This window comes from Zingiber officinale, chromosome 9A, assembly GCF_018446385.1.
Source record: "Zingiber officinale cultivar Zhangliang chromosome 9A, Zo_v1.1, whole genome shotgun sequence".
NCBI classification, from domain to species: domain Eukaryota; kingdom Viridiplantae; phylum Streptophyta; class Magnoliopsida; order Zingiberales; family Zingiberaceae; genus Zingiber; species Zingiber officinale.
In genome coordinates this window covers 104,499,803-104,513,068 of record NC_056002.1, presented here as the reverse complement: position 1 = coordinate 104,513,068, position 13,266 = coordinate 104,499,803, and the positions used below count along the sequence as shown (strand labels likewise).

At 36.1% G+C, this 13,266-nt stretch overlaps 1 protein-coding gene across 1 annotated transcript; it reads right to left on the bottom strand.

Annotated features, from left to right (window-relative positions):
* Window positions 1-11,403: 11,403 nt before the first annotated feature.
* LOC122019416 (mannose-specific lectin-like) lies at window positions 11,404-11,838 on the bottom strand. Its single transcript, XM_042576885.1, has one exon. It carries the CDS (start codon window positions 11,836-11,838, stop codon window positions 11,404-11,406), a length of 435 nt encoding a protein of 144 aa, XP_042432819.1.
* Between the last annotated feature and the right edge of the window lie 1,428 nt (window positions 11,839-13,266).

Sequence of the window (13,266 nt, the reverse complement as noted above, 5' to 3'; positions counted from 1 at the left end):
CACCCGGTGGGCGTGAAGAACATGCGCGGTGTTCGAGGGATGTAAAGCCGGGACGGAAGACTCCTCGAGGAGAAGGCTGGGAACTGGGTTCGGGTGAACCCTATTCCGGATGGCCGAAATCACCCAAAGAAGCCGAACCAGAGCAAGTCAACTGGAAGTTGACTTGTCAATGGTTCGGTCGACCGAACCACCTGATCGGTCGATCGAACCCCTTTTAATCAGCAGCCAACTACCAAAGCCATGTCAGAAGCTGACCGTTGGTAAAGCTAATCGGTCGACCGAACCTCCTGATCGGTCGACCGAACCAAAGTTAATCCAGAGACTTAGTCGAGCAAGTTGATCGGGCTAACTCAGTTGGAAGACCGTTGGCTGATCGGTCGACTGAATATAAGGATTGGTCGACCGAACCAAAGCTCGATCCTCAGAGGCTGCACCTGGATAGAAGACTGGGCAGGTACAGCAGGTTCGGTCGACCGAACCTGGGGATCGGTCGATCGATGCCTCTCGAGTCAAACCTGATCTCAAAAGTTCAGGTTATCTGATAAGCTCTAGAACCCCTATATAAAGGGGGTCTCGGGTAGCTATTGAAGGACAACGAATGAGAATAAAATCCAACTCTGTAATTACTGTTTAAGCAACCTCTGTGCTCTCAAAGTGTAAAAGGCTTCTCCGCCTTCAAAGAAGGAGTTTCTTACTGCGCTTTCCATCGCCCTGGATTAACAACCCTCTTGGTTGTAACTAGGTTAAAATTTTGTCTTCACTTTTCTTTCTGTTACTAAGTGTTGCTTTATTTTAGAGTTGAAAAGCTTTGAGGAGGATAGCTTTTATTTGCAGGCAATTCACCCCCCTCTTGCCGGTCCCCACTGCACCCACAATACTAACCTTATCGTGTTGAAAGGTACCTAAAGGTTCTAGAATCGTGATTGTTACCTCCTCTTCATCAAATAATGGCACAGGCTCTGGTTCAAGTGAATGTACAATCTCAGGTAGTGATTCTTGGGTTCTTGCCTCCATAGCACAAGTCCCTACACTCTCTTCATCATCATCATCATCAAATTCAGGTGATTCTTGAGTTATTGCTTCCAGTAAGCAATCCCGTATACTTAAATTCTCTTCAAGTAAATTTTTAGTTCTTGTATCATTCACAACATCTAAAGCAACAATATTAGTAGAATCAGAAATTTGAACAATTACATCATTATCATGAAAAATACTAGAAAAATCTTGTGCAAGTAATGGAAGTTGGGTCAGGCCTGACAGAATCTCTACTTTCCATCTTCCCACCGGAGTTTTGTATTTGTAACTGATTGATGGATGATGCAATTTGATTTAACTGATTCTGTATATTCTGTATCCTTGAGAATTGTTGCTCTTGATGCTCTCTCATTTGTTGCATAACCTCATTGAATTTCCACGTTGACATTCCAATTTGAGGATCGTTCTGTTGAATAGAATATGACAAAGAAGATGTTAAAACCTCTTGAAACCCATATGAATTCTGGTAGGTTGGATATGACTCAATAAATTGTCCTTGTGCATTTCCATACATGAAATGTGAATAATCCACCCAATTAGCATTATAAGCATTTGAAAATGACTCATACCTATTTTGTTCATTCATGGTTGGTCTAAAATTGATACTCAGGCTAAAACTACTGACTCTCCATTCCACCTCCAAAATTCTGAAAATATGGATTCATGCTACTGAAATCTCCTGTTCTTACACTACAACACTATAACTCAAAATTAGAAGACTCAAGAGCATAAAGTTTCAAACACATGAATATATGAACATTAAGTACTTGACAATTCAAAAATAAGTCAACATGAAATCACAAAAGGTAAGCAATCAAATCTATAGAGATGCTTGTTAGGATGCATACTAAAAGCTTAGTTTTTTGTAAATATTTATTTTTGAAATAAGAATCACATTGGTCAAATATCTATATTTATATTAGATGTAGTTGTCCATTTAATTTATATTGTAGATAACATGGTGTTTGGTGTGACACAAAAGATCATGTTATCAGTTCCTTATAAATTATAAATAGTAGCTCACAACCAAGATGGAATGGGACAAACCATTGGAGTGGTTGTAGTGTAATTTGGTATTAGTTTATCTTAACTATAAAATTACACTAGTACACTATGTGTGTATTAAGTAGGACCATTTGAGGTTGTTTCTTTTTATACTAATTACATAAAAGAACAAAACTTCTATTATTATGGATGTGCGTACTCTTAATCCCGATATAATAACAAGCACATATACTTAGTATTTATTTATTTGATTTATCAATAGGGCCGATAAGTTAGGAAATGATATTATTTATATGGTGTGTTGTTGATCATAGAAGGAAATTGTGCCCTAGTAATCTAGGTTGATGATGTCCGCTTGAGGAGCTCATAAGGATTGTCATGTAAACCCTGCAGGTGGACTTAGTCTGACATGACAATGAAGTTGAGTGGTACTACTCTTGGAGCTAGATACTAATTAAGTGAGTTGTCAGTAACTCATTTAATTAATGGACATTCGATATCTTAAACATAGGGAGATTAATGCACTCACGATAAGAAGGATCCCATAATGTAATTTGGGATTGGTGCAGTAGTTCAATAATAACTCTTTAGTGGTATGAGTTATTATTGATGAACTTGAGTTAGGTGTTCGAGGCGAACACAGGAAGCTCAAGCTCATCGGGAGACCAAAATCAATTTCTCCTCTCGGTCCCTGTTGTAGCCTCTGTATATAAGCCTCGTATCCACCCTAATGTCCAGCTTCTTACCCAAGAAGGGGCCGACCACATCCTTGCTTGGTGTCCAAGCAAAGGGGCCGACCAAGCCTTCTTGGTGCCTAAGTTGTGGGCCGGCCAAGCCATGCTTGGTGACCAAGCATGGGGCCAACCACTAGAAGAGATAAAAGGAGATTTTAATTTTGTTTAAAATCTTTTCTTTTATAGCCATTCATGAAGGGATTTAAAAAGAAATTTAATTTTAAAATATTTCCTTTTATAGCTATCCACAAAAAAAATTTAAAAGAGAGATTTTAATTTTGAAATTTTCTTTTTTGTTGCCCAATAAATGGCCAGCCATGAATGGATTAAAAGGGAGTTTTAATTTTGTTTAAAACTTTTCTCTTTAGCATCCATGGAAGAGAGAAAAAGGAAGATTTTATTTTTGTTAAAATCTTTCCTTTTATAGCCATCCACATGGTTTTAAAAGAGAGTTTTAAAATTTTAAAATATTTCCTTTTATAGCTATCTACAAAGGATTAAAGAGAGATTTTAATTTTGTTAAAATCTTTCCTTATTTGTAGTTATCTATAATATTTAAAAGAGAGATTTTAATTTTTGATAAAACTTTCCTTTTTTGTAACCATGATTTAAAAGAGAAGTTTTAATTTTAATCTTTCCTTTTTTTGTAGATGTCTACATGATTTAAAAGAGAGAGATTAATTTTAAAAATTTCCTTTTATTGCCTTGTACAATAGGAAATTTAAAAGAGAGAGATTTTAATTGATATTAAAATTTCCTTTTTTGCCATGACCAAGGATTATAAAATAGAGGTAGAGGGTGCCTTATGGGTAATAAGAATTGATCTCTCTTAGCTCCTCTCTTTTCCTTGGTGTGGCCGACCATCCTCTTCTCCCTTCCCTCTTCTTTGTGGCCGGCGGCATTAAGGAGAGAACCTCATCCTTGGTGGCCGGTTATATAGAGAAGTAGAAGAAGAGAAGGAGGCATTGTATCCTAGCATCCCTTGGTGATTGGTAGCTGGATTTTCTCTCTTTTCTTCCTTTCTCTTTTGCTTCCTAAGGGCCGGTGGCACATCAAGTTGGCATCTTCTTGTGGTCGGTTGCTTGGAGAGGAAGAAGAAGAGAAGGAAGTTTCCTATTTTGGCTTTCCTTGGTGGTCGATTTTCTTGGAGAAGAAGAAGTGGTTCGGGTGGATTTCATCTTGGTAGATCGTCGCCCACACGACGTCCAAGAGGAGGAGAGGAATACAACAGAAGATCAAGAGGTCTTTAGCTACAAAGAAAGGTATAACTAATTAATTGTTTCTGTTTCAAATTAATTAGTTTGTGTTCTTTTGTATGGATCCTAAAATACCAACACAAGAGGCTAGCAATTTTATGTTTCGATTTCATGCTATTGATTTTGTATTTCGATTTTGCATTTCGATCTTGTGTTTCTATTGTGGTCTCTATAGTTAAACCTAGGGTTACTATAAGAAGTTAAATATCCAATTTCTTTGTAAGACTTTGTCTAGGAAGTGGTGGATGATCCCATAACCAAGAAGGCCTAGTGCCTCGCCATGTTTAACATGAAAGTCAATCTTTGAAATAGATATTTAATCAACTTCTGTAATATGGTTTAACTTAGGAAGATCATATCGGTTAAACTTGGAGTAAAAATGTTAAGTATCATTTCCAATCCAAGTTTAACTTTTGAAGAGCAGCTTGGATTAATAATGTTAAGCATCGTTTGCAATCCAAGTTTAACTTCAGTAGAGCATATGGGTAGCTAGGTTAATTTCTGTGCTTGTACAAATTTTTGTACAGGGGAAACAGAACGGTATTCCGAGTAGCAACCAACAACTGATATCAGAGCTAGGTTTTTGCCTCTGTGTGTTTGGTTTTCAGTTAATTATGCACTTTTCATACATAAGTTTAGGTAGGATAATAGTAGGATGTGCAAATAGATTAACTCTGTGGTTGCAGGCTCCAACTATTATGGCCTATTGTGATTGTGTGTGATTGGACGCTCGGACATATCGAGGGCATTTTATATGTGTGCATGATTATAATTATCAAATACAGTAGGAGCTGTATTAGTTATTAGGATTTTACATTTTGTTCGATCTAGATTATATGTACACCTTCGTGGAATATAGGATCGATAAATGTAGAATTTTATTTTTATCGCGGATCGTATCCTTGCGAGGCGTGGTACTATTGAAGGACCAAAGGCGCAGTGGAAAAGGAAGCAAGATAGATATGATGACGTAAACCCTTCGGTGATGGCTAGGATTGATGGCATACGGAGGACAGCATTGGATGAGACCATAAAAGTTGGAAAATTAATTTTCTTATTTATTGCCTTTTATGCTGTGTGTGCTTATGTTTGTGTGCTTGTGTGCATGTTAAAATTCCTCATCTTTAAATAACTAAGTGGGAGAGGAATTTTATTTAAATTCCACGGTCTCCATTACTGGTTTGTAAGTGATGCATTCTAACTCGCGTGTTGGCTCTAAGTGCCTTCCTCCACAACGGATGAGTTTGTTTGCGGATCACTAGATCAAACTTCCTTACTGGATGGTTATAGGAAATTATTTAGGAGCGTGTAATCTTCTCCAACTGAAGGGACACAATCCTATTTAATGGACTAAGTATCAAGTAATGGTATACACTTTGGCACATTTAATAATATCCTCCCCATTAGAGTCACTGCTATTATCTGTGTGACTGAAAAAAAACCAACTATTAATTTGTCGTAAAGTTAGGTTGACAAGATAATAAAATTAATGGGTAAAACCCCCTCTTGTAAATATTTGAATTTGTATACGTCCACACTAACGTGGCATACAAAATTCATGGTGTTTGAGGTAGTTTTATTTGTCATAAAGTTAGGTTGACAAGATAATTAATGGGTAAACCCCTCCTCTTACAAATGTTTGATTTTGTATTCGTCCACACTAACGTGACATATAAAATTCATAGTGTTTGAGGTGTTGGTGAATTAAAATGATATTGTTTAAGGAATCAATATTATTTTAAATTCTAAAGTCTTGACAAAATGTTTTTGAGATTCTTAGGATGACCTTCAATCCTCTTGCTGTTATATTGAAAGAAAACAAACTTATTGGTCATAATTACATTGATTGGAATCGTAACTTGGACATTGTCTTAAAGTTCGTGTCTTTTAAGGACTATCCTAACATGCCTGATCGGGCTAACAGGCATAAGAACAATAATGGTGTATCCTATTCATTAGTTGTTGAAACATGTTTAGCGGTGTTATCTACCGATACCTGGTGTTTAGATACGGGAGCCACTGATCATGTCTGCAATTCATTGCAGGGGTTCCAGGAAACTCGACGACTATATGAAGGGGAAATCACCGTTTACATGGGCAATGCTACGAAAGTGGCAGCTGTTGCAGTGGCACTACAAATCTCAATGTCCGGAGAGAAGACCCAAGGATTCAAGGGGAGCAATTATGGTAAATAAATTTAAATTATTTAAAAATTTGCATGCTTTAGATCCTTCTTGTTTGAATTGTACTATAAAATTTAAAAAGCATGAAAATCCTACATTACTTATCAAAACTAATTTAATTAATAAAAACTTAATTAATTTGAATGTAACTAAAATCGATCAATTCAACCCAAACAATAATCAAGACCTAGATCTAGTTAATCAAAACTTATTTATTCAAGATAATTTAAATTTAAATCAAAATAATAATTATCTAAAATTAAATGAACAGAACTTAACTAAAAATTTAGAAAATAAAAATAAGAAACAAAACTATAAATTAAATACAAAATCAAATTTTAGAAAACTAGAAAAATAAAATAATGTTTTGAAAAATAAAATTGATAAATTAGAAAACATTATTAATAATTTTATCAACTCACAAAATCTAGATTTAAGTTATAAATCAAAAATCAAATCTAAAACAAAACTTTCATAAACTTAATTACAATCATGTACCCTTTAATTATGAAACTAATCAATATTGGTAATAATAATAATAATAATTGATCCTGTCTGAGAAGCTTGACAAAACGGAAAGCTGGGAGAAAAACCTACTGCTGGTGGAGAATGATACCTGTAGAACGCCGATCCGAGAAACCCAAAGTGGATCGGGAAGAATGAAGTCACTAAATGCCCTCCTTGTGCGAAGATCCAATGACGAGAGAGAAATCTGATTGAGGAAAACCGAGAACCGAAGCTTCCAAGGTTGCCTGCGCACAAGAAGCCAACCAACACTACCGTCAGTGACCTAAGACCGGGATGGGAACCCCTGGCTAGACCCTTCGATGTTCAAGTTAGTGATCTCCTTGATGTGGAGGAAGGAAGAAGCCAATGAACAGTGGCTAAGAAATTAGGGTTATGAATGTGAACACTAATGTGAACTTACTTGGCCAACGGAGATGATTCCCCCTTTTATACCACTTTATATAACCTCCGTAGTCACGAAGTGGACCCCGATTCGTTAGAGTTTGTTATGAGATGACGTAAGCTATGTATTTGTGGAAAATGGTATTTAATAAATCTTTTTTGTACCCCAGATGTACCTTCTTTGTCGTCTAGTACCTACAGAAAAATCTAGAAGCCTTCCTTCCGCCAAATTAGCAAACCTATTATACGATCATATACTGCAAATATGTTCATTAAACTACTTTATTTGAAATATTTACTTCTGTCCTGTTTCATAAGTTATTTCAGAATGCATCTATCATCCTTGCTTGCCCTTCCTGTCTTTGCTATATCATAGACAGCTTACTATAATGTTGCTCCTTGTATTCGATCGAAATCGAACTCAGACTAGGTCTGGTCAATTACTCTTACCTCTCATGATATTTCTTGGGCAATACTGGTCTGGACCCCTCTAAGTTTATTATCTTAGCTGATATTGGGCTGTATTTTATTAAGTATGTAATCTCGATCAATATTGGCATATCCTTTTCAAGGTATTATCCGGCCAAAACTGACCTACCTTTCTTAAGGTATGTCTCGGTCAATATTAGCCTACCTACTTGTAAGTATATCTCGACCGATATTGGCCTACCTCCTTGGAGGTATATCTCGGTCGATATTGGCCTGCCCCCTGGAGGTATATCCCGGTCGATATTGGCCTACCTCATTTGAGGTATATCTCGGCCGATATTGGGCTACCTACTTGGAAGTATATCTCGGCCGATATTGACCTACCTCCTTGGAGGTATATCTTGGTCGATATTGGCCTACCTACTTGGAAGTATTTCTCGGCCGATATTGGCCTACCTCCTTGGAGGTATATCTCGGTCGATGTTGGCCTGCCCCCTGGAGGTATATCCCGATCGATATTGGCCTACCTCATTTGAGGTATATCTCAGCCGATATTGGGCTACCTACTTGGAAGTATATCTCGGCTGATATTGGCCTACCTCCTTGGAGGTATATCTTGGTTTATATTGGCTTACTTTAATTAAGGTATATATCGGTCGATATTGACATACCTTCTTCGAGGTACATCTCGATCGATATTGATCTTCCTTCATCAAGGTATATCTCGGTCGATATTGATCTGTCTTCTAAATTCTGCTATTTCCTTTTCCCTTTTTCACCAGGGACCTACTAAACCTAACCCATATCAATAATAATAATAATAATAATAATAATAAAACAACAACAATACAATAATGATAATAACAATAACAATAACAATAAAACAATAATATTAAAACAACAACAATACAACAATAATTTTAACAATAACAATAAAACAATAATATTACAACAACAACAATACAACAATAATATTAACAATAAACAATAAAATAATAAAATTAAAACAACAACAATAACAACAATAATATTAATAAACAATAATAAAACAACAACATCAACATCAATAACACAAACAATTTATATTATGCATGACTTGTTTGAATTGTTTGACTTGCCATGATCATGCATACTTAAAAAAAAATATGGAACCGCCACATCAGCGGCCCCTAGAGCCGGTCCCACAGATATGGAGGGAGGTAAATGCAGGTACACAGCTGAAAGCGCATAGCCAGGACGCTAACCCCAGGCAATGACACCCCGAAGATCGAACCCTGGACCTTTCGACCACGAAACCATGCGCCCCCAGCTGTGCTACGCCCTGGGAACATGATCATGCATACTTATCTGTTATATAATATGTCATGCATCTTCTCTTAATTTAGAATGGTTAGTTAAAAAGGTTTACCAAACCCTAACAACATAGCATCGGAATGGATTGAGATGATAGTACGTCAAGGAAACTTTGTCGAAGGCATGTCTAGGCTGAATCTTGTGTATTCTACTTGGTGCACTAGACTTACTGGATCTGACCGAAGCTACTCCTAGTTAGACCAAAATTTAGTATTAAGTTTTTTGAGCGGGAATAGTTTGGAAAGTCTTCAGCAAGTGGTCCACCGTTGATACACAAGAAGGTCATATGCCTCGCCACTGAACTGAAAACTTATCCTTAGGAAGTCTGCTTGATTAATCCAAAACTAAGTTTGAATCTAACATGAGTTCAATAACCTTTTTCAAAATACTTATTCAATAAATTAAATTTAATTAAAAATGTTATTACTTTAATTTAAATATTAAATCTAATTATGAAAACCCAATTTAATTTAAATGTACACTAAAATGTAAAAACATTAATTAAAATCTAAAATTAATTATAACTTTAAATTAATCAAAATTTAATTCAAACTTCATTAAAACTCAAATTAAATGAATAAACTAAGGGGCTAGAGAGGATTGGGAATAAGAGGAAGAAGATCGACTGAGGGGCTACCCTCGTCCTCCGTCGTGACCACACCTGATGCTGGTGGCTGTGGAGATCAGCGGCGTCATGACCTAGCTTCAGCTTGTAGTGATCGGCGATCTCGTGAAGAGGAGAAGGGTTCGGCAAGAGGAAGAAATGATTGGGAAAGATAGAGAGGAATCGTCGCTTTCCCTTGGCCGATGGTTTTGCACGCATGGAGGAGAAGTGGCGCAAGGTGGCACCGTCGATGGGGAAGACGAAGAGAAGAAGAAAAGTCAGGGAAGGAAAGGTGGAGTCGGCAGAGAAATCGGAGAGGATTAAAGAAGGGAAAGGGAAATGGCTTTATATATATATATATATATATATATATAAAACTTAGGTTTAAATTATTAAACCTAAGTTGATTTCCTCAATCAACTCCTACTGAATGGGTATTCCAAACAGATTTTCATATAGCTTATAATTTTATCCTCATAAATTTGTCATACGAATTTCGAAAAATTTTCAGAAAATTTCTAAAAATTCCCTTAAGATTATATTTAGGTGTCGTATTTTACACTAGCTACCTTACAAATAAAATCTCTGTTATTTTTATTTGTCTGAAATAGCAATATTATTTAGGCCCTTACAAATGTACAAAGAAAAAAAAATTGAAGACGTATATATAATATTAAAAGTAGTTTAGATATATAAAAGAAAATAAATGTGAAAGGAAACGCACCCTTCTAATATTTTCAAAACTAGTGTGTCAAAAAAAAAAAAAAAAATCAAGTACGTCTAAGTGGAAGTTGAAATTGAGCTTATTTTTATTAGAATGGCGTTGGAATGAGAGAGCGTATCTGCTTCTAAAGGTGATATTTGTCAACCTTTGGACCTTCCACTGCTCTTAATCTATAATATATATATTTTAAAACAAGGTTAATTATAGGGAAAGACTAATTCAAATTTTATTTCTAGAATTTCTATTAAATTTTAATCGAGGCTCACGATTTATTATAGTCGATCACGATTACAGTGAACGTAAAGAGTGGATCGATATTAAAAGCTCGAAAACAAATATAATAAAATTTTAAACTTATGATTTTTTAAAATTAAATAGTTGGGCGACCCCAGAAGATTTTGAATACTATCTGCTCATACTGAGCGTCACATCCAATGAACTTAATTAAAATAATTTACACACACCATCCTCCACTGCTCTCCTTATTCTAGAAGATTTACTTACAAGATTTGCGTCCAAAGACAATTGAAAAGTTTAATATTTGTTAAATTTGACCTTGGTAATATTTTAGATCATGATCATCCATAAGATTAGAGTTAAGTTAAAGATGATTTATATAAAATAATTTATGATATAGTCAAAATATTTTTATTAATTAAAGTTACGTGAGCGAAAATAAATATATATTTTAAAAAAAAACTATTATTTCTAGAGGACACACTATCCCCATGAACATAAATAATTATTATTTATTATATTTGGATAACTATCCACTATTTTAACTGCTGATTCTGTATTTCAATTAGAGATGGATCACTAAAATTTTAAAAAACCTTCTCCTCCAAAATCTCAAATATATAATATTGTTTTATATTATCAAAGTTCGTTGGAAGGTTAATTAGATTCCACCTTGTATTAATTTTATTATTTAATTTATATATGCTATTAGATTTCTTTAATTAATTGTTTTTCTTTTTGCAACGCAATTCAACTTAAAAAAAAAAAAAGAAAGATAGATAGTTTTTATTTTTTTTTTTGCAACGCAATTCAACTTAACAGTACGTCACGTACAACATAAAAACGAGGCTACGCACCATGCATGTAGCTAATTATTCATGCCTCGCTTCATTTTATTTAAAAACTATCCATGCATGGTTCCTGGTGAAGCCAACTAATTCTTAGTCGCCATGGCGATCTTCCTGTTCGTGGGTTCATCGTTGGGGATGGTCCATACAGGGCTGCTGTAGATGACGACGTGGCCGTCGCGCTGCAGGACGAGGATGTACTTGCCCTCCGGGCCGTGGGTGCGGCTCTCCCAAACACCGTTTCTTTCATCGTTGAAGATGACGAGGTTTCCGTCGGTCTGCATGCGGGCGAAGCAGTTTTGGCCATCGTCGTTGGTGTTGGTGGCCCACAGTTGCTGGTCGTTGGGATCGATCAGCGCCAGGTTGCAGTCGGACTTCCGCATGATGAATTTATACCCCTCTTCGGTGAGGAATTCGTCGGCAAACAGTTTCTCGTTACCAAGGAGAACGTTGTTGGCCATGGAGGAAGGCAGGAAGAGGCCAAGGAGGAGAGCAGCAGAGAGCATGACAAGGACAGCCATGGTTAATTAAGCTATGGATATCCACTCACTTCAGTAGTCAAGTGATTGCTTGTTTAGAGTATCATGCAACGCCCATCTATTTATAGATGAGGAGGTAATTAAATTGACGGTACTTAAAACTCAAAAACAGTGTCACTTAATTATATTAATGGGAAAAAACAGTTTCAAGAATCATTGCGTACAAATCCATAGTATATGGTCTTGATTATTCAATCATCCGATCCAACTATTCAATTTCGATCCAAGGTACGTATGAGAAAGAGTATGCTCCTGAATTTCAATCCTAAGACCTAATAGAACAACATCCTATATCTTAACTTCATCACCCCGCTCCGAGAGGACTCCTTCACTACAATAAAATTCATATCAAGTGGTTGGGCTGTCGATAATCAAAGTAAATAATTTATCATGGATTTGTAGAGTATGACAAAACTAGCTAGACAACGATAAATTAATGCCCCTTCACTTTAGGTTCTATTTGAAATGGGGCTCATCTATTTCTAACCGTTCATACAGATAAGATATAGAAAAAAAAATTATTATTAACAAAAGACAAAAAGAATATATATATTAACCATTCATACTGATGTGATGCTTAATTATGCTAGAGGGGTGAATAACTTCAACAGCACAAACACAAATATTAAGATTTTATTTAGTTCACAACCTCCCAAGTTGCTACTTCAAAACCTAATTGGAGCATTCTATCACCGATAAATCTTCTCCTTCTTGATTTACTTCTTGAATATCTTTCAGAGATAGAGAAATCTCTTATAATCCCTATTCTTACAAATAATATTATAATAAGAATACAAATATATAAGTGCAAATACAATGAAAGTAAACTACTTTACAAGAAACTTACTATGATCATCGATACGAGAGGTAATCATAGGGTACCACGTGGTTAAGGAAAAGTTAATAATCTTGTTGAAGTGGTGGTCAAAGTCGCTCGCCCGACTCCGCTCCACTCATGACTCCATGCCGCCCTAACTCTGTACAACTCTCGACTCCATGCCACCTTGATTCCGTACCACTCCTAACTCCATGTCGTCCCCGACTCCAGATCCTTCCTGACTCCAAATGGTCTCCTACTCCCGGTCATCTTCGACTCCAGGTTTCCCAAACTCTAATATGTACACCCAATTGCTGGTAACTAAGGTAATCAACTATTGCTTGCTAAAGATACGAACAATGTAGTCGTTGTTCCTTGAAGAACGTAGGAAGCGTGACCATTTAGTCCGGAAGAGTTGGGCAACATAGTCATTTATTTCATAAAAAGTGAGTAATGCAAGCATGGATCTCAGAACATTTAGAGAACGTAAGAGCATAATTTCAACCCTCTAAGATTGCCCGCTCCTGTGAGCGCAGGTATGTGCACACACATCTAGGCTTCCATAAACGACTGCTCTTCTTCTTCTTCTTCTT